We start from the raw sequence: 25,536 nt of genomic DNA, 5'->3' as shown, positions 1-25,536 counted from the left end.
ATCTACTCAATATTTAATAATATCCTATATGGGTAGAGAATCTGAAGAAGAATGGATATATTATAGTGTAACTGATTCACTTCGCTGAAACTAACATAATATTGTAAGTCAACTATAGTCCAATATACATATATATTTTTTCAAAAAGGAACCCTGCATAAAGAGCTTTGTGTATGGTTAGGACTGGCTAAGATTAAAATTAATTAAACTGAATTAATTAATTCTGACATTAAAAGTAATCTGATGCAAAATTAGAATTTGGTTTTCTCTCTCTGTTAAGAGGACAAAGTTTTCATGGAATATTGAACTATCAACTTTGATAAGGGATTGTAAATTTTCTTACCTTTTAAGTAATCTGTTGTAACTTTCTGTATTTGCCCTTGAATCTTTTACTGTCACTTTGATTAAGTGAATAAATGTTGTTTCACAGTCACCTACAATCCTACCTGACCAAGTGTTTTAAAATCTTTTGATATCTTTGACAAACTTCCCCCCAATAACATTTTAAATAAAATCCTTTTGACCTCTAGCTAACTTTGGGATGTTTAAGAGAACCCCTGAAACACATCAAGGAGAGATATTAAACTAATTAGGCTTACTTGGTATGTTAAATTACATGGGACGCATTGTCAAATGAGTGATAAACTTAAGTTGTATTGTATAGGTAAATGTGTTTAACATAAATTTGCTAGTAGTTATATGAAATTCCTAAAATTCAGGTATGTTCTCATTTATTACCAGTCTTAAAACATTGTATTTTACAGAAACAGCCAAATTTCCTTCAAGAACAAATGTCAATTGCAGATCTTTAACCAGGAAACTTTAAGTCTTTTGTCATTTATAGACAGTTGTTGTTTTACTAAGATGCTTTTTCAAAAATGAAGATTTTTTTTCAAAAAAGAAGATTCATAGAAAGGGCTTTTGGACAAATAGTTTCTGATAACTTTCAGATCATACCACTAAAATGGTGAGAAATTATTGAACTCTGAAAAGACCTAATGGATTAATAAAACTCCTAACAAAAGATCAAGGTCAACAAAAATTAATTATATTGGACTGAATAAACTGATTATAATTTTTATAACTTTTTATCTGAAATGTTCCTGGGTTTTTAATCTTTGCTTTCCAAATATAAGGAAACCTATCCTCTTACACTAACTATGACTTGAATTGAAACATCTTTTTCTTCCTACCTAATCCCTCCATAATCTGGAAATTTAGTATTCTCCTTTTCATGGTAACATACTTATTTACATATGTTCACTGAGGATCTTTTCTCCTTATATTAAATACAATTGGAAACATTTGTTCTATTGCCAAGGCTTTGATTGGAATGTCACATTTGAGAATGTGTACAGTATCAGATATGACCAGACAACCTTAAAGAACTGAGATTGACTTTATGGAGCCATAATGTCCTTTGGAAAAAGCAGCCTGGTACCTTGCTTACAGGGTTCCCAGTAACACTACCAGGTAAGTAAGGAAGGTTATTTCCTGGCAGGCACGAGAACCACAGGATATTTTTGGGATCTCAAGAGAAGAATTTGCCCAAATCTATAGATGTTACAGGCAAATATGATGGCAAGTCCTTGGCTTGGCTTCATGGCCTTGAGAGGCACTTAAAATTTCAATTTGGAGATTCCTTTGAAAAGTTCCAGCAAAGCAGATTTAAAAGAGTCTGTATGGTTAATTACTATTCTTGCTAGATTTAGGTAATTAATCAGGCCAAATTTAATGACATTAAACTTATTCTGCAAACAAATTAGTCTTAATTTGCTTTTCTTTGATAGAAGTGAGGGTGATTTTTAGGGAAAAAAGATGTTTCAGCAGAAGCTACAATATACACGTACCGATATTAGGTTGTAGTTGCATTAATCATCTTTGAGGTTTTGTTTTTCTGTAAACTGAACTGGATCCTGAATTTTTCTAGTTTCCTCAAATATTTGGCTGTAACTCTTCAAACTAATGTTTCTAATTTTCTCCTGCTTCTCCTTTTCACTTGGAATCACTGAGAACTAAAGCTGCCCTTTTCCTAAAGCCCTGTAAACTGAAGTTGAACAACTTGATATAAACTTGAGAGAGGTCACCATGATTGCTATATTTAGACAAACCTCATGATTGTTGATGTGCGTCTCATATAGTTTAGCTGAATGCTCAAGGAGATCATCAAACACATTTCAAACTGCAAAAGATGCTTCGACCTGACATCTAGAAATTTTCTTGACTAACAGCTCTTAGGATTCAGACACTGGGTTTATAAGTTGCTCCAATCATTAACCTTTGTTTTTCTTTTGTCTCCACGGAAATGCCACTTATTAAATATCTGAATGCTTGCACCCTATAGGCCCAACTTTAACAGCCCACCTGCATCACTGCCTCCTGAAATGAACAGACCTATTGTCAGGACTGTGATTCAATGAAATATAAAGCAATCTACCAAATCAAATAAAATTCCAGGCTGTTAAACGTCTAGAAGTTTCAAAGGTGGGAATGTAGGGGAACAAAATCTGCCACCCCAAAATATGTCTGGCATGAGAATTATTTCAAGCTGAAGACAATCAAGGCCCAAAAGACCCCAGGAAGAAACTTTGGCTGCACTGTTGACTGCCTTAGGAATTTAGATTAGAGGACCTATTACAGGAATAGAGCTATTATAGAAACATTTGCAAAGAATTATGGACTAGGTACGGCGAGGAAACTCTTAGAGATCAGAGTCCACTCTGTGTCCCATTGTCTGTGCACAGACCAGCAAACATTTATTTCCTCAATATTTGCTTTTAATCTCTATGTGAATTGCCTTCCTCTCCCTTTGAATTCTCAACTCACTATCCCCAGCATCCTCTTTGGTCTTTAGCTGAAGATAATATTTAAGGTGAGGGTTTGGGCCATTTTTGTGTGTTTGTCAGTTTTCCTGGGTCTCTCCTGCATTATACATGTTATTAGATTTTGTTTGATTTTCTTCTGTTAATCTGTCTCATATCAATTTAATTCTTAGACCAGCCAGAAGAACTAGGAAGGGTGGAGGAACATTTTTTTCCTCTCTGATAATACTGATAACACCTGCTTTAAAATTAATTAATGGTGTTTTTCAAGTGTGTCTATTAAAGAAAGGTAAGAGAAAAAAAATATTTCTATGGCCCATGGTGGCTCCATAATTTTAGCATAGAAGAGGTTTTAAGACTGTATTTGGCAGGCAGAAATATTCAAGTTATTAATCTCAATTTGTGATTCTGCAAGCACATCATATGTGGGTTTTTTCATTTTTTATTTTTTTTTATTCATTTTGCTTTTGAAGACTGCAGGTGTGGTATATGGAAATTCCCAGGCAGGGGTTGATTTGTAGCTGCAGCTGCCAGCCTATGCCACAGCCACAGCAATGCGGGATCTGAGCCACGTCTGTGACCTATACCACAGCTCAAGGCAATGCCTAATCCTTAACCCACTGAGTGAGGCCAGGGATGGAACCTGCATCCTCATGGATACTAGTGAGGTTCGTAACCTGCTGAGCCACAATGGGAATTCCTATGTGGGGCTTTTTAAAGGATTGTCTGTTAAATTAGTAAAAATTAAAACTGTCAAAAGATACTTTTATTTACCCTTATATAATATTGAGAAAATATAGATTATATTAAATAATGTAAATTTTACTTTATTTGTGGTGGCCTTTTGAGTGTGCTGTTTGAGATTATATGGGATAAAGTCCCTGCCCTGGCCACTCCATTATTATCACAATCTGTGATCAAATCATATGAAAGAGGGCTTTATTTCAAGGTGAGACCACAACTACCTAGACTGCAATGTGATTTAATTTACCTCTGGATATCATTCAGTTCTTAAGTTGTAATTATCATCACTCTAAGGTAAAATTTCAAAAACAAGATCTGGTGGCTGTGTAGCAGTACGAGGCCTTTCATGAAGATGCTTTGCCTCGACTGCTATTTTCCGTGTGGACTCTGCTCCATCCTGACTAGATTCTTTCATCTCCTAGACCATTCTCTTATTCTCTTTTATACAATTTCCAGAATTCTAAACTGGAATGGTACATGACCATGTTTCCTTTTTCCATCCTTTGAGGATTCCTAAACACTTCCATCAATCGCCTTAAAGAATTTTACAACATTTGAGTCAAAATGTGGGTTAGAGGTTGCCTCTGACACTCTCGTTTGACAGATGTGGTCACTGGGATCTAATGAAAGTTAGGTGACTTGCTCACCAAAGCCCAGCTGGGATGCAGGTCTTCTGCCTTCTAGTCCAGTGCTCTTTCCCACAGTGCTAGGATATCTTTGCTTCCTGTCATCTTCTCCTGTGTAGCTAAACCATTTACCCATCCTTCCCATGGCTCTCTAAAGGAACTTTTCTTTTTCCTAAGAACTGTTTTTCAGGCTCGGTAGGGGTTACCCCTTCATTAAGCTTTGACTTATATTCCCTGAACTAGTAAGTTGGCAACGTCTATTCTCTCTGGCTAAATGCTCCCTGAGCTGAGATAAATCTTCAAAAGCAGAAGATCTTGTCAACTGAACTAATCCTTCCTAAATACCCAAGAAGGAAGTGAAGTAGATGACTTTCTTTAAAAAGCAATACTAATAACCTAAATGATGACTTAATTTGATTAGATGGTAACATTTATTTTCTCCCAAGGTTAAAGTAAGGTAGGCTTATTTTGATACATTCAAGTTCTTAATGATTTAAATGCTAATATTTTAGGATATGTAATCTTGGATCCCCAACAATAGCATCATAAGTAAGCTTCAGTATAACAGATTAGATTGTTTTCACAGAAGGAATAAAAATATAAAAACAAATAACTTAACAAAGCCCAATCACAAAAACTCAATCTCATCTCAAATCCTCTTCATTCCCACAGCCAATTATCCATTAAGAACTGTTTCTGAAGAGTTCCTGTTGCAGCTCAGTGGGTTATGAAACTGACTAGGATCCATGAGGATGTGGGTTTGATCCCTGGCCTTGCTCAGTGGGTCAAGAATCCGGCATTGCTGAGAGCTGTGGTATAGGTCGCAGATGCAGCTCAGGTCTGGTGTTACTGTGGCTGTGGTGTAGACTGGCATCTGCAGCCCGGGAACCTCCATATGTAGCAGGTGCAGCCCTAAAAAGCAAAACAAACAAAAAAACCAAACGAAACCAAATCAAAACAAAACAAAACCCCACCACAAACTGTTTCTGAAAAGTGTTTCCTAAATTTATGTTTTCATTTCTATTACACTGGCATCACCTTATCACCTGAGATAAGATTCTTTGATTCTCTCAATCCGTTTTCAGATCCTCATAGTCAAAATAAACTTGTTTCTCTACTTTTTTGTAGTGCTTTGTCAAAAACCGTCAGTGATTCCTGACTGCCTCCAGGATACTATTCTATTCTAATTTTTCTGGTATTCAAGGATTCCCAATAACTCAGTTTAAATATATCTTTAAAGTATAATTTCATTATATTTTGTTGAGCCTGACTCTGTGTCAAGTTCTTTGTATTGTCACTGAATCTGCATCAAATCCACATGGCTAATAAATGGCAAAACGGGACTAGAATCTGGGTCTGTCTAGCACAGAAAGCTGGTCTCCTAGGCACCCTAGTTCCCAAAACAGACCTCCTCTGCCTCTAGCCAGTCTAGTTTCTTTATAGTCCAAAAGATGTCTTATTCAGAGTCAATCCCAGTCTCATGAAAGAAATTTCACAAGGAATTTCTTTCTTTCTTTTTTCTCTTAGCTTTTCTAAAGTTCTTATCATTTTCCAGGAATCGCTCGTTGATGTATTTGTTTTTATTTTTAAATCTTTTTATTCTTTTTAAGTCACACCTGTGAAATGTGGTAGTTTCCAGGCTAGGGGTTGAATAGAAGCTGCAGCCCCCAACCACAGCCACAGCAATGTCAGATAGGAGCTGTGTCTGTGAGCTACTCCAGAGCGCATGACAGTGCTGGATCCTTAACCCACTGAGAAAGGCCAAGGATAGAACCCACATCCTCATGGATGCTAGTCGGGTTCTTAACCCATTGAATCACAACAGGAACTCCACTCGTTGGCTTATTTATTCAATTAATATTTATCTGAACCTATGTTATTGGATCTTTCTCAGACAGTCTAGATTCTATTTATCATCTGCTTCTTTATCAATTTTTTATCTGTAGGACCCACATTTGCTCTGAGTCATACATTACAATGTTACCTGTACATTTTTTAAAAAAATAAATGCAGAATTGATATCTCAGTGAGTTAACTTAGGGTACTACTTTTCAAGAAACCTATTAAAATGAAAGTATACTGTGTTATACAATAAAAGAGAATCCTTCAGCCTTGAAACCTAATGAAGACCTGGTATGAAAAGTGTTAAATAAAATAAAGCTAAAGGCTTCAAAAGAGTCTATTAAATATTGACAAAAGGGACATAAGTTACTGGCACTAGCTATCTTAATGCATAATGGCAAGCAATTTTGTCCATTGCATAAACAAAATAATCTAAGAAAGTATGATTATATATCGTTAAAGGGATCACTATTTCAGTTTAAGAAATTTCAGTTTCAAAGAAAGAATACTAAAAGATAGAAACAAAAACATGTTTGCTGTGAATATCAAAGGAAATTTGATACTTCCAACTGAACTCAAAGATAAAAATCTGAGATATAGGTATTTTTATAACTCAGTTTTAATCTATTTTAGTGTAGCAAATAAAACATATCACCTTTAGGAAATTTTTACTACTTAGAACAATATAATTCAGCACATTTTAGAAATTAAAAATTGCATTTTTCATAAACTGATTTTAAATGCCAACGGTATTTGGTTTAAAATTTATTGTATATATAAATTGTATTTGATTCACTAAATAGATCTACTTAATCTTTATGTACGAGTACTTTAAATTTCCTATCAAGTTTTTGAGAGAAAATATTAAAGTATTAATTTTTCTCTTTCATTTAAGGTTTCAGGTTCATTAGCAGAAGACTTGTATTTAAATATAACTTAAAATATATTTTAATTGATCTCTTTTCATCTACTGTACCTTTTGGCTTGGATTTTGGTTAGGTGGAAGAATGGCACAAACAGAAAAAGGAAATTGAATGAAAAAATGTTTTTGAGAAACAGAGATTATAAGCTAATGGGGTCTTTTTTCTTTTTAGTCTTTTTAGGGCCACACCCACGGCATATGGAGGTTCCCAGGCTAGGGGTCTAATCAGAGCTATACCTGACGGCCTAAGCCAGAGCACAGCAATACCAGATCCGAGCCACGTCTGCGACCTACACCACAGCTTATGGCAACACCAGATCCTTAACCCACTGAGCAAGGCCAGGGATCGAACCAGCATCCTAATGGTTCCTAGCCAGATTCGTTTCCACTGTGCCAGGACAGGAACTCCGCTAATGGGATCTTCAAAGGAAGCTATCTGAACTTGCCATTCAAAGGGAGCTCATAGCTAGGAGAGCATGTGACTTTACTTTTATTCTTGAAAACAGCTGAAGGTTAAGAATTCTAAGTACATATGTCTGCAAAATTTTTGTTTATGCTTTTCCAAGTGAAACATAAAGCTCTTATCTTTGAGAGCAACAGGGCTCATAATCATATTTCAAAAAAGAAATATATTCTTTATTTTTATTAAAAATTTAAATAGGAAGAAATGACAAAAAGTTTAAATTATTAAAGTAGCTTCTCCTATTCCTATGGTGTTAATACTAGATCATATCACACAGTCTTTCAGCTATTTGCTTCTCCTCAGAGGTTGGGTACTTTTTAAAATTACCAGTTTGGGCACTTTCACTAACTACTTTTCAATATATTTAATAAACTGCAGTTAATATGAGTTCAATACTTTTCACTTTACCGAGCAACAAAATAGATAAAAATGATGTTTTATCTCAATTTCAGATTATCCAAAACAACTAGAAATCACTGCAGAACCACCACCAATTCTTTCCCTGGATATTACTGACATATTTCATAAGAATTCAAAGTATACAACAGATCTGCCTGACATAACTAATATCTTTGTGAGTGTCAAATTCTAACACATAAATAGTCCACTAAAATATTGACTTTTTTCCCCTCAGGCAATCCATACATCTGGCATCCTAAAATTCAGGAATAAATAGATCAGGAATAAATAATGTGCCTTCAGTATATCCTGTACTTTTCACTAACGGAGTCAATGAGTGAGAAAGTCAAAGTTAGATTCTATATGACCTCTGGCAAAATGCATTATCTGCTGAAAGTTCAGTTATTAGGTTTCTGGATTTGGTGACCACTGTAATGTCATTACACTACATAAATAGCGTAGGTTTTACTAAAATCAAATTTCTATTTTGTATGTATCCTCTCATGTATCTTCCTAATCACATGACTACCATGGTTCCTGCTTAGAAGACAACAATCTCTAGCAAAAAACATCCTTCCTAAATAAATTTTTCATTAAAAACTCTCTACCATCCAATTTTTAGATATTGCAAGATTTTAGACACATTTGAAACAAAGCAAAAACTGTGTTTCTGAAAGATAATGACTATATACCATTAATTCATTGCCTAAATTCTTATTCTCTCTGCACATTTCTACTCTTTCCAAAAATTTCCTTTGTGATCTCAGTTAACTAATCATAAAGCTTTCTAAAATCCATATGAGTCACATCTTTGGAGAACAACAATGACATCTATTGCTGGATAGAATCTGAAAGCTGGTTCCTCTATAATCATATGACTTCTTCAAATATTTCAAAGTCGGGGTGCTTTGTAAATTCTCTCACTGGTTTCTCACCTTGGATTTCTCTCCTATGCAAGGAGCAATTTGAAATAGAGTACCAAAGGCAGGGAATTCTGATGATTTCCATGGACAACATAAAATGTGAGAGGTAACACTGGAAACCATTAAAAGCAATATAAGAGGCATGGGAAGAAGTTCCATGAGCATGCTCAAGATAACATTACCTCCCTTTTTTTCTAACCACACTTCATACAGTATCTTAAAAATTTCATTTAAGCCTATAACTATACACTGGAAGTCTAACGAGCATATTTCAAAATATATATTATTTAAATGATAATATAAATAAAAATTTAATAAATTTTAATAAAAATTTTTTCTTGTATATTTTCTAAAGATACACTTTGGATTTTAGTTTTAATTATTTTTATAACCCCATTATTCTCTATGGTTTGATTATCAGTAACTACTCATATTTTATATATAGTGAAATTAACAGCTGAATGACAACTTCCTAAGGCCTATGTAGAAGTCTAATCCTTAATGGAAAACTTACACTGATACTTAATGATGGAAAACATAAATGCATTAGCTTATAACTAACATGACTTGTGTGAAGGTTTTTATTTTTTCCTGCTATAACATTTGCAAGTGGATGTTCAAATAGCTCTTACGTACAGGTGGCAATCTGGTTTCCTAATACTATTGGGTTAAAAAGTATGAATGTATAAAGAAAAAGGGATTAAAATAGGTGGGGGAGGGGTTTCCTTCAAATAAATGGAACCCATTCTTTTGAAAGAAAACTCCCCTCTTACCTTGATCCTGGAGCTGGTTAGTTCTCCTCTGTCCTCCTCCTAGGGGAGAAATACCCAAAGTTAAACAATAATAGAACATGGTCTTGTATTAAAGTCAAGTTCAGTTCTGGCTAATCCCTTCCTCAGGTCTCACAAGACACTACCAACTGTCTGATATACTGGGGCATTCATTGAATTGAATTGAAAACCCATTTAAGGATTAAGCCAAAGGGGAGTGAACTTTGTGTAAGAGAGACAAAATTGTTTGTTCTTTAATCAGTCTATTTTATTAGAGCACTAATAAACTGAAAACGGAACTAGAGCAGGATAATTTATGGAGGGGCATTGTTTGGGTAATTTTCATCAGCCAGAGTGAATCATGAAGGTTGTCCATGGGAATCACCCAGAATTCTTCAGGTAGAAAGAGGAATGCTGTGATGACCTCAACCCATTTTCCTGGTGGTCTTCATGTATTTTTGAGGGTACAGTGATAGTGCTACAAGCAAAACCATGTTTGGAGCTGTACTAAATCTGATGTGAACAAGAAATATAAAAATGAAAAACAAATCCAAGAGGTCATTAGATGGGAGCATTAGGAAAGTGTGGGAGATGGGTTTATAAAAACTATGTGCTTTATTTTTTCAAGACAGGGAATCAAGAGTAGGATAAAGATGGGATTTTTTTCCCCTTAATATGTCTCTATGTAACTAGGACTGTTGGTGTGTTTGGAGAGAAACAAGGCAGCATGGTGGAAAAAGCATGGATTTGGGAATTAGACAATAATATGTTTCTATTCCAGTTCTGTCACTTCTCAGCAATTTGGCTTGAATTTCAGCAACTTCAACTGTCCAGATGAAGATAATAAAACCAATTTCAAGGAGTTATGAGTGAAAATATATTCATAGACTTTTGCTTGGTATGTAGTAGGTATTTTATTTCTTTTTCATTTATGTGCTTGCTGATATGGTCTTTCCTTACTTGAATTACTTTGTCTTTTTTGAGACCACTATCTAATGAACTGAGTTTAGGGTCAATTCCGAGATACCCTTTGGCATAATTTCAGAGATAGTGACTGGCTCTCATAAAAAAAAAAAATCAAATACCAGACAACTGATTGAATTCTGTGAGACATGGAGGAAAGTGGAGACCAAGAATGAGCCTGAACCCATACAAGATCATGTGCTATTGTTATTTAACTTTGGGTAACTTATTAAAATTCTTTATTAAGTAAAATAACATCAAGTGAGTAAATGGATGTACTTTGGAATCTCGGATTGTCACAATATACTCCAGAGACATCAAAATGAAGGATATTGTCATCATTAATCAAATGGCTATTATGAAAATGTGCAGGGAAAAAACACTGTATGGCAGATTCTATATTACATTAATATTACCATTTATTTAGCATTATGTTCATCCTATGAACTTTAGTCACCTTAAAGTGATATAAATACGGCACAATAAAACTCCTCCGATTATATACGTACATGTTTTTTCTCATGTTCTTCCTTAGAAACTTTAACTTTGTATATTTAATGAATATTCTAAGAATGGCTATTTTGGGAAACCAGCTTTTTATCCACTATACTCTATAAATTCTAAAGAATATATACAGAAGTAGCCACTTTCTTTTTTTCTAAAACAAATACATTCAGAAGTTATAAAGCTTTTTCAAGAGAAAAAGGAATAAATTACACTTTATGAAATGCCTTCTTCATCCATGGAACCCACTTATATGATAGAGTTTTGATGGAAATGTCTTTATATTTTGAAATGATCTGAGAATCTATGACTAAGAACGATTGCAGGTACACTGCAGGATTGGCTAAAATTACAGTGGCTGTGCAGTCTTCATGCTTCAGAATTTAAACTGATTGTTATATGTGACACAGGTAAAACGAAAAATAAATAAAGTAGTACTAAAGTTATTGGTACCCTTAAAAATCAAACCTTTCAGGTATTACATATTGAAACACCATGGGATACCATATTACAAAGATTAAATTTTTACCAAATTGAGATGTGGAAATAAATGTTTTATTCATAAGAAAACTCAAAGCAAGTCCTTCTACATGTATGTCCTTCCCTTTTGCTGTTTCGTTTTAGCTTTCATATAATCCAATGAATTTTGTCAGATTTGTACCTTGCCAAAAATTTGATGTCAGTATATAATTTTAAATGTTTGTATGTATATGTTTGTATATATATAAGCACACAAGAACCATGTGTCCCCAGCTCTGTGGTTCTTTCAGAGAAGTACTTTCCTTAAATATCTATTTCACAATGTAGACAGACTTTGATAAAACAGTTATTTACTGAATTAGTGAACTATTTAATTCCAAAGCCTGTTGAGCTTCTAGGAATGATTTTTCCCTCAGTCTTATTAAGTATCCACAAGCTCAAAGAGGTTTAAGAGAATTCTTTGGTTGTTTTTCTAAAGATAGTTCAGGGCATGACTCAGAATCTCAGACCCTCAAGGTGAGAAGGGAATTTAGAGGTCACTGTCTTCTCTAAGTGTACTCTCTAAGAGATGTGAGAGCTGCTTCTACTTCTATTTGAACAACTCTGATGTTGGGAGTCATAGCCAGTTTTCCTCCATTTTTTGGTACCAGTTCAAATTGTTATGAAATCTTTCTTTGTGTTGACCTGAAATCTCCTCCTGTGTAATTTCTTCAAATTAGCAAGAGTTAGTTTAGTTTTTAAGGTGAATGAAACATTATTTATTAAAAGGTTTTTTTGTTTGTTTGTTTGTTTGGTTTGGTTTTCTTTTCCCATAAGAGCACTGGAGAGAATCAGAAGTTCTCAGTTCCAATCTCAGCTGTGTGGGACTGTGGGCAAGTCACTTAACAGCTCTAATTCATAATGTCCTCCTTTATAACAAAATGACACCATAAGAGGGTTAAAAGGAGCAAGTAAAGAATACACATGTGGAAGTGGTCTGAGAGCTATAATGATGTACTATTATCATTACTGTTTCATTTAAGAAAGAAACACATTGCTCAGTAATTTCTAGAGCTCTGCATTAGGCCAAATTTAAACATTACGTCTTTTAGGTGAATAACTGAAAAGAACATTAATTAAATGATAGATTAACTGATTCCTTATATGATATTATCATTGCTATATAATTTCATAGAAGGTAATTCTTTTTTTTTTTTTTGTCTATGCCTTTTATCTTTACTCTGGGAGACAATCAGGTCAGTTTTTCTTAGATCCTGTTTACGTCTCTTTACCTCAGATTAGCCTCAAATATAAGCCAAAGGTTAGAGCCTCGATTTAGGGCTTGGTTTCATTTTAGGCTCTCATGCTTTTTTTAAAAAATTACTTTTCTTTTCTTTTTTTTTTCTTTTCTAGGGCCATACCTGCGCATATGGAGGTTCCAAGGCTGGGGGTCTAATCAGAGCTGTAGCCGCGGGCCTACACCAGAGCCACAGCAACGCAGGATCCCAGCCGAGTCTGCAACCTACACCACAGCTCACGGCAATGCCGGATCCTTAACCCACTGAGCAAGGCCAGGGATCGAACCCGCAACTTCATGGCTCCTGGTGGGATTCGTTAACCGCTGAGCCACGATGGGAACTCCTAAATTACTTTTCATGCTAAAGGCATGAGCAACATAGAGCAGCTGTACTTGCTGATAATACTTTTTTTGTGGTTCTTATTGTAAATGTTTGAAAAGAGGGGAGACTAGGGCCAGGAAATCTGACGATGTCTTCCCTTAGTTTCTAGTAGGATTCTGGCTTGTTACCATATCAAAAAGAACATTCAGAAGCTGCATATCTCTCAGCTCCAAATATAAAACAACTAGGCTTGTATAATAGTAGAGGCCTTGCAGATAGTTCTTGACAATTTTTATATAATCTTTTGCATAGTGAAGCAACAATGGAGAGGGGTCCGTATACACATATTTTCTTTAAAAATGAGTTGTTTGCATCACATTTGTTTGACTGACTCCAATTTAATTTTTATTTTAGCTAACTCCCCAAACAGTTAACACTTAGAGAAAATGGACTGAATTTTTAACATTTCTGTAAACAATTATTTGTGCATTAATTTCTTTACCAAGTACCCTAGGAAAAAAGTAAGATAGTTAAAATTTAGGTTATGTCAATACAATGTGATGACTTGTGTGGTCAGTGGTGATAGATTTCTTTCACATTCTGGTATTGTACACTGTGAAAGGCAGAATTAATGCTAAGAAAATTTTAATGCCTGCAATTTTTTCATTGTTGAGTTGTGTGATGAAGGAGCATATTGAAATGGCTTTACAAAGTTTTAGAAAGTGTATTTCATTCTGTGGATGAGTCGTAACAATGATTTTTAGCTTTTCAGAAAGTGTGGTATCTGTCCATTTCTGGTTTATTTAAAATAAACTACTTTTAAACTTTAAAAAGTCATTTCCGGGATTAAGGGGGATAAACAATATATTCACAGCATCTCTGACTTCTGTTAGCATGATTATTTATAAAGTGTTTTCATAATAAATATAATGCCTATATCTGAGAAGCCTTGAGCTAGGCTAGCTATTTTGGAGAGTCAAATGGTGACTTTCTATTCAGGTGTTGCCAAGAGCAAATGATACTATGTTTGTGGCAAAGCTATCTCAAATGTACGTTATTTCATTCTGAAAAAAGAGTTATAGGACTGACTTTGGGTGAGAAACATTAAAATAAATGAGCTACAATATTTTCATTACTAGTTAGATTATATAGAATATAAGTCTAGGAGTTTCCTCTATGGCACAATGAGATCTGCGGCATCTCTGCAGTGCTGGGACACAGGTTCCATCCCCCACCAACACAGAGGGTTAAGGATCTGGTGTTGCTGCAGCTGCAGCCTGGGCCACAACTGTGGTTAGATCTGATGCCTGGTCCAGAAACTCCATATGCTGCAGCGTGGCCAAAAGAGAAAAAAAAAAAAAAATCTGACTTCAGCGGCTCGGGTTATGAAGAGGTGCGGGTTTGATCCCTGGCCTAGCACGTGAGTTAAAGGATCTGGCATTGCTGCAGCTATGGCTTGGATTCAATCCCTCGCCCAGGAACTTCCATATTCCAAAAAATGGAATATAATTTTAAATCAGGTTCTTTACTGTTTTCCAGTTCTTATCTTCCTTCTCTTAAACATGAATAATAAACCAGCCCCATCTTGGCTGATATTATCTTTAGAGACAAAAGGAAGCTAACAATGTCTTAAATTGTAGATGAGTGGTTTCCCATATGCTATGCTGAAACAAAGGAAGACATTTTCATTTTAATGGAAAGCCATTATTTACTTCTAATGTATTAATTAGATGTTTATAACTTCTTTAAAACTGCATTAAGGCACCAGTGTATGGAGTTCTATATTTTTACTATTGTATCTCCACAGTAAAGTGAATTTTATAGTACTTTATTGTAGGTATTTTCCAGTTTTATGGTACATCTGATTACCATACTCTCTCCAAAGTCGTTTGTGTGTCTTTAATATATATATATATATATATATATATATATATATATATTTTTTTTTTTTTTTGTCTTTTTGCCTTTTGAGGGCTTCTCCCGCGACACATGGAGTTTCCCAGGCTAGAGGTTGAATTGGAGCTGTAGCCACCGGCCTACGCCAGAGCCACAGCAACACCAGATCCAAGCTGTGTCTGTGACCTACATACACCACAGCTCACGGCAACGCTGGACCCTTAACCCACTAAGCAAGTCCAGGGATCGAACCTGTACCCTCATGGTTCCTAGTCGGATTCGTTAACCATTGAGCCATGACGGGAACTCCTAAAATATTCTTTACATGTTAATTATTCCATGTACAAAGAGCTCCCTCCTTCCTCTCTTTGGCCGTCCCTCCTCGCCCTACCTCCATGCCCTTAGCGGAAAACGGCCCTGGAGCAATAAGGGGGAGGAATCTACTACAGCATGCTTATAATGTCTCTTTTCTTGCTTCTACTGAACTGCTCAGAGTGCTAAGAGTTATAGAAGAGTTGTGATCTCACTGAGAACGTCAACATTTCTTTTCCTCTGTGCAGAGGCCTCCCAGATCGTAATCTTCCTGGTGTCCTTTCCTTTAGGAAGGTGAATCTGGAGAATAGGCTCCTACACAAACAATGCACAAAAAGCAAAAACAGCTACGACAAAAGAACTCCTGTCGCTTCACCTTGCTAATGTTCTGAGAATAAATTAACAGTTGCTTCTAAACTAAATATAGGCAACTTTGCAGTTGTCAGTTTCAAGGGCATTTACTATCAATGGTCTCTATAGCTTGGGGTCCTACAGGGAAGAAAATTAATCTGACAAATTTTCTTTAAAATTTGCATTTAGACATGGCCAAAGAGTAGTTTTGAGCTATGATCAGAAGTTACATTGTACACAGCAGGAATAAAACAAGTCTTTTTTGGAGAATTTAAATTATGGTCCAGAGAATCCTGAGTATAAGGAAATGGAGGCAAATTCAATAGAAAAGGAATAGCACTGATGCTTGATACGTTCAGATCTATCTTGGCAAATGAATGAAGCCAAATCATATCATATCAGCATTTTTTTTTTTTTTACTAGCAGGAATAATGGAAAATATATAATGCCTGGTGAATCTTAAAAAAAGGCAGAAAATGCAGCATTTTTTTCTGCTTAATGAAGAGCTGTAATTTTAATCATCTCTTAATTGTGGGAAAAAGCTAAATAAAAAATCTAAAATTTCAAATGGCAGTGGAAAGTTTTATGTTTCCTTCTAATACTCAACATCTAGAAAGGGAAGGGAGGAATGTAGATTTTCTAAAGGGGATTATTTTCCCAGGACACATTTAGGATTGATACTTTTACCATGTAACACCTTGGCTTATGAATGTAAAAATACTTCATACCCATATCTCTAATAGCGAACTGGGTAAGTGTTTAAGCATATCACAACCAGGAGGATTTGTGGGCGTCTGGATGTTTGCCGGAGGTGCGACTGATTTTTGTAGGTGTGTGTTTTCTAATCCCTAGCCCAAAAGACTAGGTTCCAAAACATAACGAGAAGATATGATATCTGTAGCATCTTTTAATACAGCACCAAGAAAAATGGAGAGTATTTATAAATGAAAACATCTTTCTCTCTCTCCATAATAGTTAAAAAAGCCCCCATACTTGTGTACTAATCTACTGCAGTTCATTTGCAAGAAACACGTTAAGAGTTCATTTACTTGAGGCTAAGTGCTGTTAAATAATACCAAGTACTCAGTTTTAAATTTCTGTACTTTTACATTTTACTAGTGTCTGCATTAAGTGCTAATAATTGACTTGTTACTAACACCAAAAATAGATTACAAATTTATTCTTACACACTACATCCAGCAAACTCCTTCTTTCTAAACCTTTCAAGTACAGCTGAACTGATGACGAAATATGTCTCATAAATTTTACATAGAAAAGTGGTTCCTTAGAGATAATATATTTTTCACACATGAATTTGAATGTTAAACTTAATATATGTGTCCTAAAAAAATGCTCCAAAGTGGAAGAGACACAATTTGGTCCACAGAGAACACTACCTACCTAGATACAGATTTAGACTGGAGTCAAGTGTCCCCTGAGGCCAGTGTTAAATACTGAAATAAAAAGTCCAACGAAGATGTGCTATTCTAATTCCTATTCTTAGTATTTCCTCTACCCACCACACTGTTTCTGTGGAGGCTCTGAGTTGCCTGTTAAAAACTAAGCATGATGTGCCTGGTTTCAAAGGATCAGCTCCCGTTGCCCTGCGTCCCTGTAACTGGGCATCAACAAGTCCAGCTGGGCCTCACTTTTCCCCCCCAGATTTCAACCACTCACTGAGTTCTTTTGGAACTGTTTTCTCTTGAAAGATTTTTTTTTTTCCAATGAGGCATTTGTCTTATATTAGGCACAGTTCTACAAATATCTTTAGAGAAGGCAAAATTTGAATGGAGATTATCACTGTTAAATAAAAGTATATTATAGACTAGTTTTTTAACGTGGCTTTGTTATTATTATTATTGCCTTTTTTTAGGGCCACATCCACGGCATACAGAAGTTCCCAGGCTAGGGGTTGAATCGGAGCTGCAGCTGCTGGCCTACACCACAACTCATGGCAACGCTGGATCCTTAACCCACTGAGCGAGGCCAGGGATTAAACATACATCCTCATGGATACTAGTCGGATTCGTTTCTGCTGCACAACAGAACTTCTTAACGTGGCTTTAAACATTAGGGTCAAGTATACAAATCCTTACAAAAACTATTCAGAGAATTCTAAAGATATGACCCACTGATTTGTAGGTATTTAGAGATATATATATATCTCTTGGAGGTATTTAGAGATATATATACTATGGAGGTATTTAGAGATATATATACTATCCTTGGAGGTATTTAGAGATATATATACTATGAATATCTTTGGAGGTATTTAGAGATATATATACTATGAATATCTTTAAAAGGGGTATTTCTCATCTAACAACGAATTAATAGTCAGTAAATCTGTATTAACTAAATGGTGATTCACTCTAAACAGTCTTTATCAGTTTACTTATTGTGTGGTAAAGTCGAGAGTATAGTAACTAGTGTAATATAGATAATATAGTAAAGAAAATATTATATTGATAATGAAGTATACAACTACTATGGAATAAATACATGTAATAGCATACTACATATCTACACTAAAGAAAGGTTATAAAGTTGATAGTATTGATAGTATAGTCAAAACAAACACACTTCCTCTTTCATCTAAACTCTATAGTCCATTGCAGTACCATTCACAGTGTCTGTTTTAAAACAACCTTAAAAACTTTCTTAGCCAGTGAAGGCTCTTACATTTGTTTTGGATTGCCAAGGGTATTGGAGAAGGGATGAGAAGGAAGTCATGACATTGATAGTAGTATAAATAGTACTGTACATGTGGAAGAAGATTCAGGAGAAATATCAAACCAGGGAGATAGTTGAAAGATAATGTAAGAGATTCCACCCTTTATCTCACACTAAGACCTGAAAGTTTACTTTAGAACCTAACTTAGAAAAATAAGAAATAATGCCTGTAAGATTTAAGTGTTTTCACTAACAGTTTGTAGGAACTTTTACATATAATTGCTTTCCTTTTTAATGTTAGAATCTATAGATTCTGAGTTTAACAACGTCAGTATACCTGGCATTATTCTATCACCTACAAATTGGATAATCTATGTCAAAGTACGATAAACCAATAATTTCTGAGCACACTTATGGCTTTCAGTAATTGAGAGCTGTTAGTGATAGGTTGATGGTTTTAACAGTTCCCCATTTAGGCCCAGCAAACACTAGTCTAAAATAAAGTCTCTTTGAACAATAAATAGCTCTGCATATCATTCTCCCCCATAAAGACGGCTGCCTGACATTACTGTTGTAGTATTTGTTACCTTAGTCACAGATATACTCTCTGTAATGATGACCCTCATTGCACTACATATAAACACATTTTTTAATTTAATGTAAAATATAAGGACCCAAGCCCTGACTTTCCGTCCTGATTATATAGCATACTCTTCCTCTTTTCTGTGATATTTATTCTGAAGCATTTTGACCAAACAGTAAGATCTGGAAATTTAAAACTCCCTGGATCAATGGACGATTGCTAGTGGCTTATCTGCATTCTCTTGTTATGCTTACATAGAAGGAAGAGTGTTTTCCTTTTCTTAAAGTCTCATGTTGCCCCATGATTTAAAACAGCAGCATTTGTAAGAAAGCCATAATGGCAATGAAACAGACCAGCTCACTGTATCCAGAACTAGGAATCAAAAATCTTGTTTAAAAAGATAGATCTTATAGGACAACAGATTAAGTCTCTACTCAACAAATAAGGCAGAAAGCTTTCAAAGGTACTCTTGATGCCTTCTGGATCTTACTCTGATGACTGCAATTATTTTGAATATCATCATTGATACAGAAGGTGCCTATTAGTCCATCTCTATATTAATTTGCCTCTTTTGAAACAGAAGATTACTAGTTGAATGTGAATGAGAATTTAAGCTTAATGAGCCTCCTCCTTAGTTGGGCTGGAGGTGGGGGTAAGGTGAATGCTGGTTAGCCTTCAGTGTTCTCAAAGACAGGACAAAATGACTGTGGTTTTAGCATGCAGGGGCCAGCTTGCTCAGGAAATTGTGGCATGTATAAAACAAAGCACATAAACAAACTCTTCACCCAGGAAGCTGAGTTTAACAACTGCCTCATTAACAAGATCCAGGGGAGGACAGGAAAAGAGGGGGAGGCCAATAGCTGATTATTATACAGTTCTAGACAGATGAAGCCCTTCAGCTTCTCCCCAAACAATCCCTGTAGTGTGGATTTGACAAAGTGGCACATTTAAGAGGGAATATTCTTGCTATCAATGGGAGTCAGGCGCACCCGTATCTGAGGGCCAAATTCAGTCCCTGGAACTTGACTTTATCAGTAGACACAAAACAGAGGACAAGGCAACTACATCCACAGAGAATTAATTAAGAGCAAATGCTACATCCAGTGAATGTAATCAATAGTCTGAACACTGATCTACATATCAACCACCATTGCTTTCTCTTCTTCTATTCTTTTAAATTATTTACACTAAGGTGCCCTTAGAGCTACTATTTTGATACAGATTTATTTGCCATATAGCTGCGCTGAAATTACATATTTCTCATATTGCATCATACTCTTAAAGACCAAATATCCTGATGCCACTTTAAGTTTCTGAATGGCTGAATACTTTTGGGGTAAAATTTTATCATGGAAAATTTGTTTGGCTTTCTCCGTGCACATTTCTCCAGTTATCACATAGGAAGTATGCTCAAATAAACCTGACTTCAGAATTGCCCAAGTCCACATTCAAATTTGCGTTTACTGGCTAACTTGTTCTATCTTCTTTAAAAAGTGTCCCTTTTGAAAATACCATGAAATCCTCTCTAATCATTATGGTGTTGTTTGCAAATATAAAATACTGATTTAATACAACCTTTTCAGTACTAGTATTTGTTTCTTATTATCTGTATCAATTCCTCCCCACCCAACACACATACCCAAGTACACAGCAGTTCTCCTTTTAAAACCAATCATGTAAATCTTTATGTTTTCACTCCTAGTAGGCAACAATACAGGTCCCATTACCTTCATTTTTCAAAGGCTTACCAGAAACATCATTTTTCAAGACCAGGTTCTTGGTTAAGTCCTTTAGCAAAGATTCTGATTTCTTCTTAAATTTGTGCTTTGTACGAATCTCTCCTAAGCAGCGCTGAGACCAGAGTAATTCGTCAGTTGTCACTTTTGACTCCAGCTTTGCTCTAGCCCCAGCAATTCAACAGCAGCCTTTATTACTTAAGGAAAAATAGGAAACTCTGCCTCCTGGACATAAACATGTGACTTTTCTATGTCCAGGACCAAAAGGGTGAAAAGGGCAGATTTTACCAACATTTCCTTAAGAATTAAAGTCCTACTTTAAACACATATGGACTGTTAACCACATGTGTGATGCTTTGCTCATGAGTCACATTTTAGGGGTCGATGTGTGAACAATTTTGGATTGTTACTGGGTCTAATTTTACAGATCTTACTTACACCACACTCCCTTTGAAACAGGCGAGAGTGTGATTGAGTAAGTACCATAAAATCAGAGCCCATTTTTTCCCTCTGATCATGACTGTATTTATAAATAATCGTGATTTACAAAGTTAGAATTGACACATCAGGATTATTTAAAATGATGCCGTAATAAATGAAACATTGAAATGGAAAAAAAAAAGTGTTTTTCTAGAAGAGGTTGATTTCTTCTTACTCAGAAACTAGCAGGCAGGCATAATTAAAATAATAATGATAACATGTAGAATTATTACCGACACAATGAGAGTGTAGATTTTAGTGATCAAAAAATGTTGATGAGATATAGAAGCATAGTCTACCTATGTTTTAGGCCCACTGGAAGCAGCTAGTGTTCAACCAGTTTGGTTTTTATATGGCCTTAAAAGATATATGTCAATTATGATTAATTATTCCAGAATTTTAAATATTACCTGATTGTTGACCAAAAAAAAAAAATGTGAAATGGAGAAAAAGAAAAACAAACATACCATGTTCACACACAAAACAAAATAATTCTCTCAGGGACATCAGGGAAGGTGGAATACTATAACAACACATGTTATATTGTTATACTATTCCACCCACCTTAATGAAGAACCCTTGGGCGTTGCTACTCCATAGCCTTTGGAATCCAGATTTCCTCCCACTTTCATCGTGTCACATGGCTTTCGCTGCTCAATGTACTCATTCATAGTGGACTCCAGGAGAAAGGCAAATTTGCCCTTGGATTTTCGGACACGAGCTACTCCCTCAGCCGTAGTCCTAGTGAACACTGATGGCTCTGCTGATCGCATGTAGGTCCACATCTTTTCATACACTGCTATTTTTGATCTCTGGAGGAAATGAAAATAAAATTAAATACAGGAAAGAAGGGAACAAGATGTTAATGTTGACAGAATGGAACAGGACCCTCTAATTCCAATTTGCCATAATAACATTACTACATTACTCAATTGTTTATTATTGTTATAAAATGTAGCCTGCTGTAAAGAGTTGTACTGGATTATAGCAAATAAGGAAAGTTGTTATACTGCTTTATTTTTGTATTTTTCATGCCTTCAAGTTTTAATGGAAATCATTCTAAAAGGACATATACAAAATGTGCAGTTCCTATCCAGTCAGTAGTTGACCACCGAAGGAGGAGGGAAAATCTGCCATAGTTTAAAAATCAAATACACATAAAATAAGAATCAAACTCTAGATCCACCAACAAATTTTTTAGACCTTTTCTGACAAAATCTCCAAGCAGAACATACATTCAACTTCAAAGAGAAGTAATTCTTGTTTTCTCATTTTATATTTTGGAGAGTTAGTTTTTCTAATCCTTCTAATCCTTCTAAATTTCTAATAGAAATTTATTTATTTTTGCCTATTTGGGTGCAATCTACATGCCTTCCATTACTTAATTTATACCAATTCCTTCTGTGGGCATTTGAATTCATGTTAGATTTTTTTCATCCACACATTTTTCATGTGAAAATATATCCGAATGAACTCAAATGTCCCCAAAGGATATATTTAATAAAATATAAAAGCCTGAATCCTGCTTGGTATTTGATAATACAACGATGAACATAGACTTTTATCAGGTGCAACTCCTTTTGTTCAATAACAAGGTGCAGAAATTTTGTATCTGGATCCAAATAAAAAGTAACTGAGAGTTCATTCAAACTTAAAATCTATGCATGAGGCCAAATCCTGAGTAGTATGTATATTTATTTATGCCGATCTTGTTTTGTTTGCCAGAAGAGAAAATCTGACAAGAAGGTCTTCAATAATCAACAAAGAAACCAGATAGCAAACTTAAGAATACATGTTTTGGGGCAAAAGCAAATTAGGTGTACCAAGAAACTGATAAAAGTGATATTCAAAATTGTGGCTTCAAAAGATGGAAATTGAGTAATCAATAAACCTATATAATAAGTCACAAAGAACACCAAAAAAAGTTCCAGATATTTTATGTTAATTATATTAAAATGGTGATAAATATCAGATGGGAAATAGATAGTGTCCTATGATGTTTTTATGTTTTTTTTTTTGTTTTGTTTTGTTTGTCTTTTCGGAGCTGTACCTGCGGCATATGGAGGTTCCCAGGCTAGGGGTCTAATTAGAGCTGTAGCCGCCAGCCTATGCCACAGCCACAGCAACGGGATCCGAGCCGCGTCTGCGACCTACACCACAGCTCATGGCAACGCAGGATCCTTAACCCACGGAGCAAGGCCAGGGATCGAACCTGCAACCTCATGGTTCCAGTCGGATTCATTTCCACTGCGCCGGGATGGGAACTCCTGTTTTTATGTTATTAACATTTAAAAATATCTCATGATATAGAGAGTCTGATATGTTTGTGTATGTGTGTTTAGATAATAATGGGTTACTTCTAGCTATAGAGATCCTCACTTTAGGAAATTCTACGCCAAGTATAATTCAATTGCAAAGATTCTATGTAGTTCCAGGACAGAATTCTCAACCACGAGATCCGCCAGGAGGCCATCTTGCCAGGCCTCATTCATTCCATCTCTATTAATGAAGTTCTCTTCCACAGAATGAACTCTTCCAGTTTACACTGAGTTCCAATCTCTGTAGATTATAGATCTCTGGATCACTCATACTGATTGTCCTTAAACATCTATTCTGATGATTTCAGGTTAGAGAAGTGTTGGTAAGCAACATCACTTACCATAAAATACATTTAAAGAAATACATCAATAACTTGACAAGAATTTCATCCCAAAAGGTATAGTGTTCTCTATATACTGTTTACTTCACTACTTATACTACGTTGAAAACAGAGGAAGTAAAATCTGAGTATTAATTTGGGAAAAGTTTTTAATAATATGAGAATCATGCTAGTTAGCAATTTTCCACTTACTATTCAGTATATTATTAAAGGAACAGGGAACAGCTAAACAAAACTAATAAATAGCACGATGGAAAAAAGAGTATCTTTAGGGCTTGGTAATAATGAAGATAATTTAACTATGTAGAATGCAACATAATATTAAAGCAAATGATTCCTTTTTAACAGGAATAAAATATCTTTAGGCCATTGATTTTTATAGAAGTCCATTCCCATAATATTACTCTGAGGAAAATTACTGCTGTATTTGTTTAAATACATTGATTTATGTATATCCTAAGTGCAAAAGAAGTCAAATTAATTCCTTTAAAGTTCAGAAGAAAAAGGAATCCAAAATGTAGTTATGCTTAACTTAGTAGGTCTTACGCATAACAGACTCCCAATGGAAAATAGAGAAGTGATAAAAGCAATAAAAAAAAATGACATGATATGTCACACGTTAATGTTTTAGAAATTCTGATTCTGGTTTAAAGGGGTATGGCTTAGATACACATCACCTCCACATGGTGGAGTGGTGAAGTGGAGGAATTCAAGAGGTAAAGGATTAGAAATAATATCACTATGCTTTATCTGTGACTGCAAGAGAATGTTTGCTAAGGAACGAAAGCAAGATAATCTTTATAAACTTGATGACACAGACTAAAATGAGGAAATTTCTGCAGACACAGTAAGCTCATAAATATGATGATAATGGGTCTTTTAACATCTTTAACTGTACTATCTACTTAAGGATCAGGTTTGAGGAAATTTGCTCATGGTAATAAGCAAAAATAATGACATTATTTTAAAAAATTAATCTCAGATTTATTTGTTTCATCTTTATTGTGAAACTCAATTCAAAAATATCTGATTTAAAGCACTATTTTACTAGTTAAAATAATTCTTGGAGTTTTAAAAATGTGCTGTCTTTAATTTCTCAAAATTAAGTATTTTGTCATTGCTGATTTTAATAGAAAATATGTAAAAATGTCATCCATTATATCTGATATTTATATTGTTTTCAGGTGCATTATTTCTTGTTTTTTAGTAGCTTATGCAGCAAAACTGATATTCTAGTAAGAGCTCATCAATGTACTATTTGATACTATTGTAAACCCTGAGATAATAATCTACCTTATTTATGCATTCATGATGTTACTGGTGACTGAAATGTAAAATCTGCACTGAAATGAAAATCAGCGTTTTCTAATCAGGCATATAATAATGTAAAAGTACCTAAGCCCATTAAGCACCAAGTACAAAATTCCTTTAAATTCCTCTATGTTTATAATTAACAAGGTGCATAGAAATGAAACATATCAAGTTTCATAATGGGGCAAAACCAAGGCGACATTTGAATTCAGATGTAATTTTCCCCCATGGCCTAATTCTTTTTCCAGAACAAGTGCAACATTTTTTGAAGTGCTGAGTTAGGTCACCGCCGGAGGCAGTTTAGTGAAGCTGACAGATGTACCATTACTGTGTTTCTATGAGAAAACATTTTTGACAAGGACAAAAATACTCTTCACATTCTGTTTCCCCAACCTATCAGACAAATGGCTTATTTAAACCAGGTCATCATGCATGGGAGAGGAGGGAGAACATAGGAAATAAATGAGATTTTTATCAGA

At 35.0% G+C, this 25,536-nt stretch overlaps 1 protein-coding gene across 1 annotated transcript in view; it reads right to left on the bottom strand.

The window, feature by feature from the left end:
• GRIA4 (glutamate ionotropic receptor AMPA type subunit 4) overlaps window positions 1-25,536 on the bottom strand; it is a 250,640-nt gene that overhangs the window by 30,905 nt on the left and 194,199 nt on the right. Inside the window, exon 12 of the mRNA XM_047754351.1 lies at window positions 21,652-21,899. Coding sequence (XP_047610307.1) covers window positions 21,652-21,899 — 248 coding nt within the window. The remainder of the gene's footprint in view (window positions 1-21,651; window positions 21,900-25,536) is intronic.

Source organism: Phacochoerus africanus, chromosome 11, assembly GCF_016906955.1.
Source record: "Phacochoerus africanus isolate WHEZ1 chromosome 11, ROS_Pafr_v1, whole genome shotgun sequence".
Taxonomy (NCBI): domain Eukaryota; kingdom Metazoa; phylum Chordata; class Mammalia; order Artiodactyla; family Suidae; genus Phacochoerus; species Phacochoerus africanus.
Note: the sequence above shows the minus strand (reverse complement) of the source record. Positions and strands in the feature narration are given on the sequence as shown.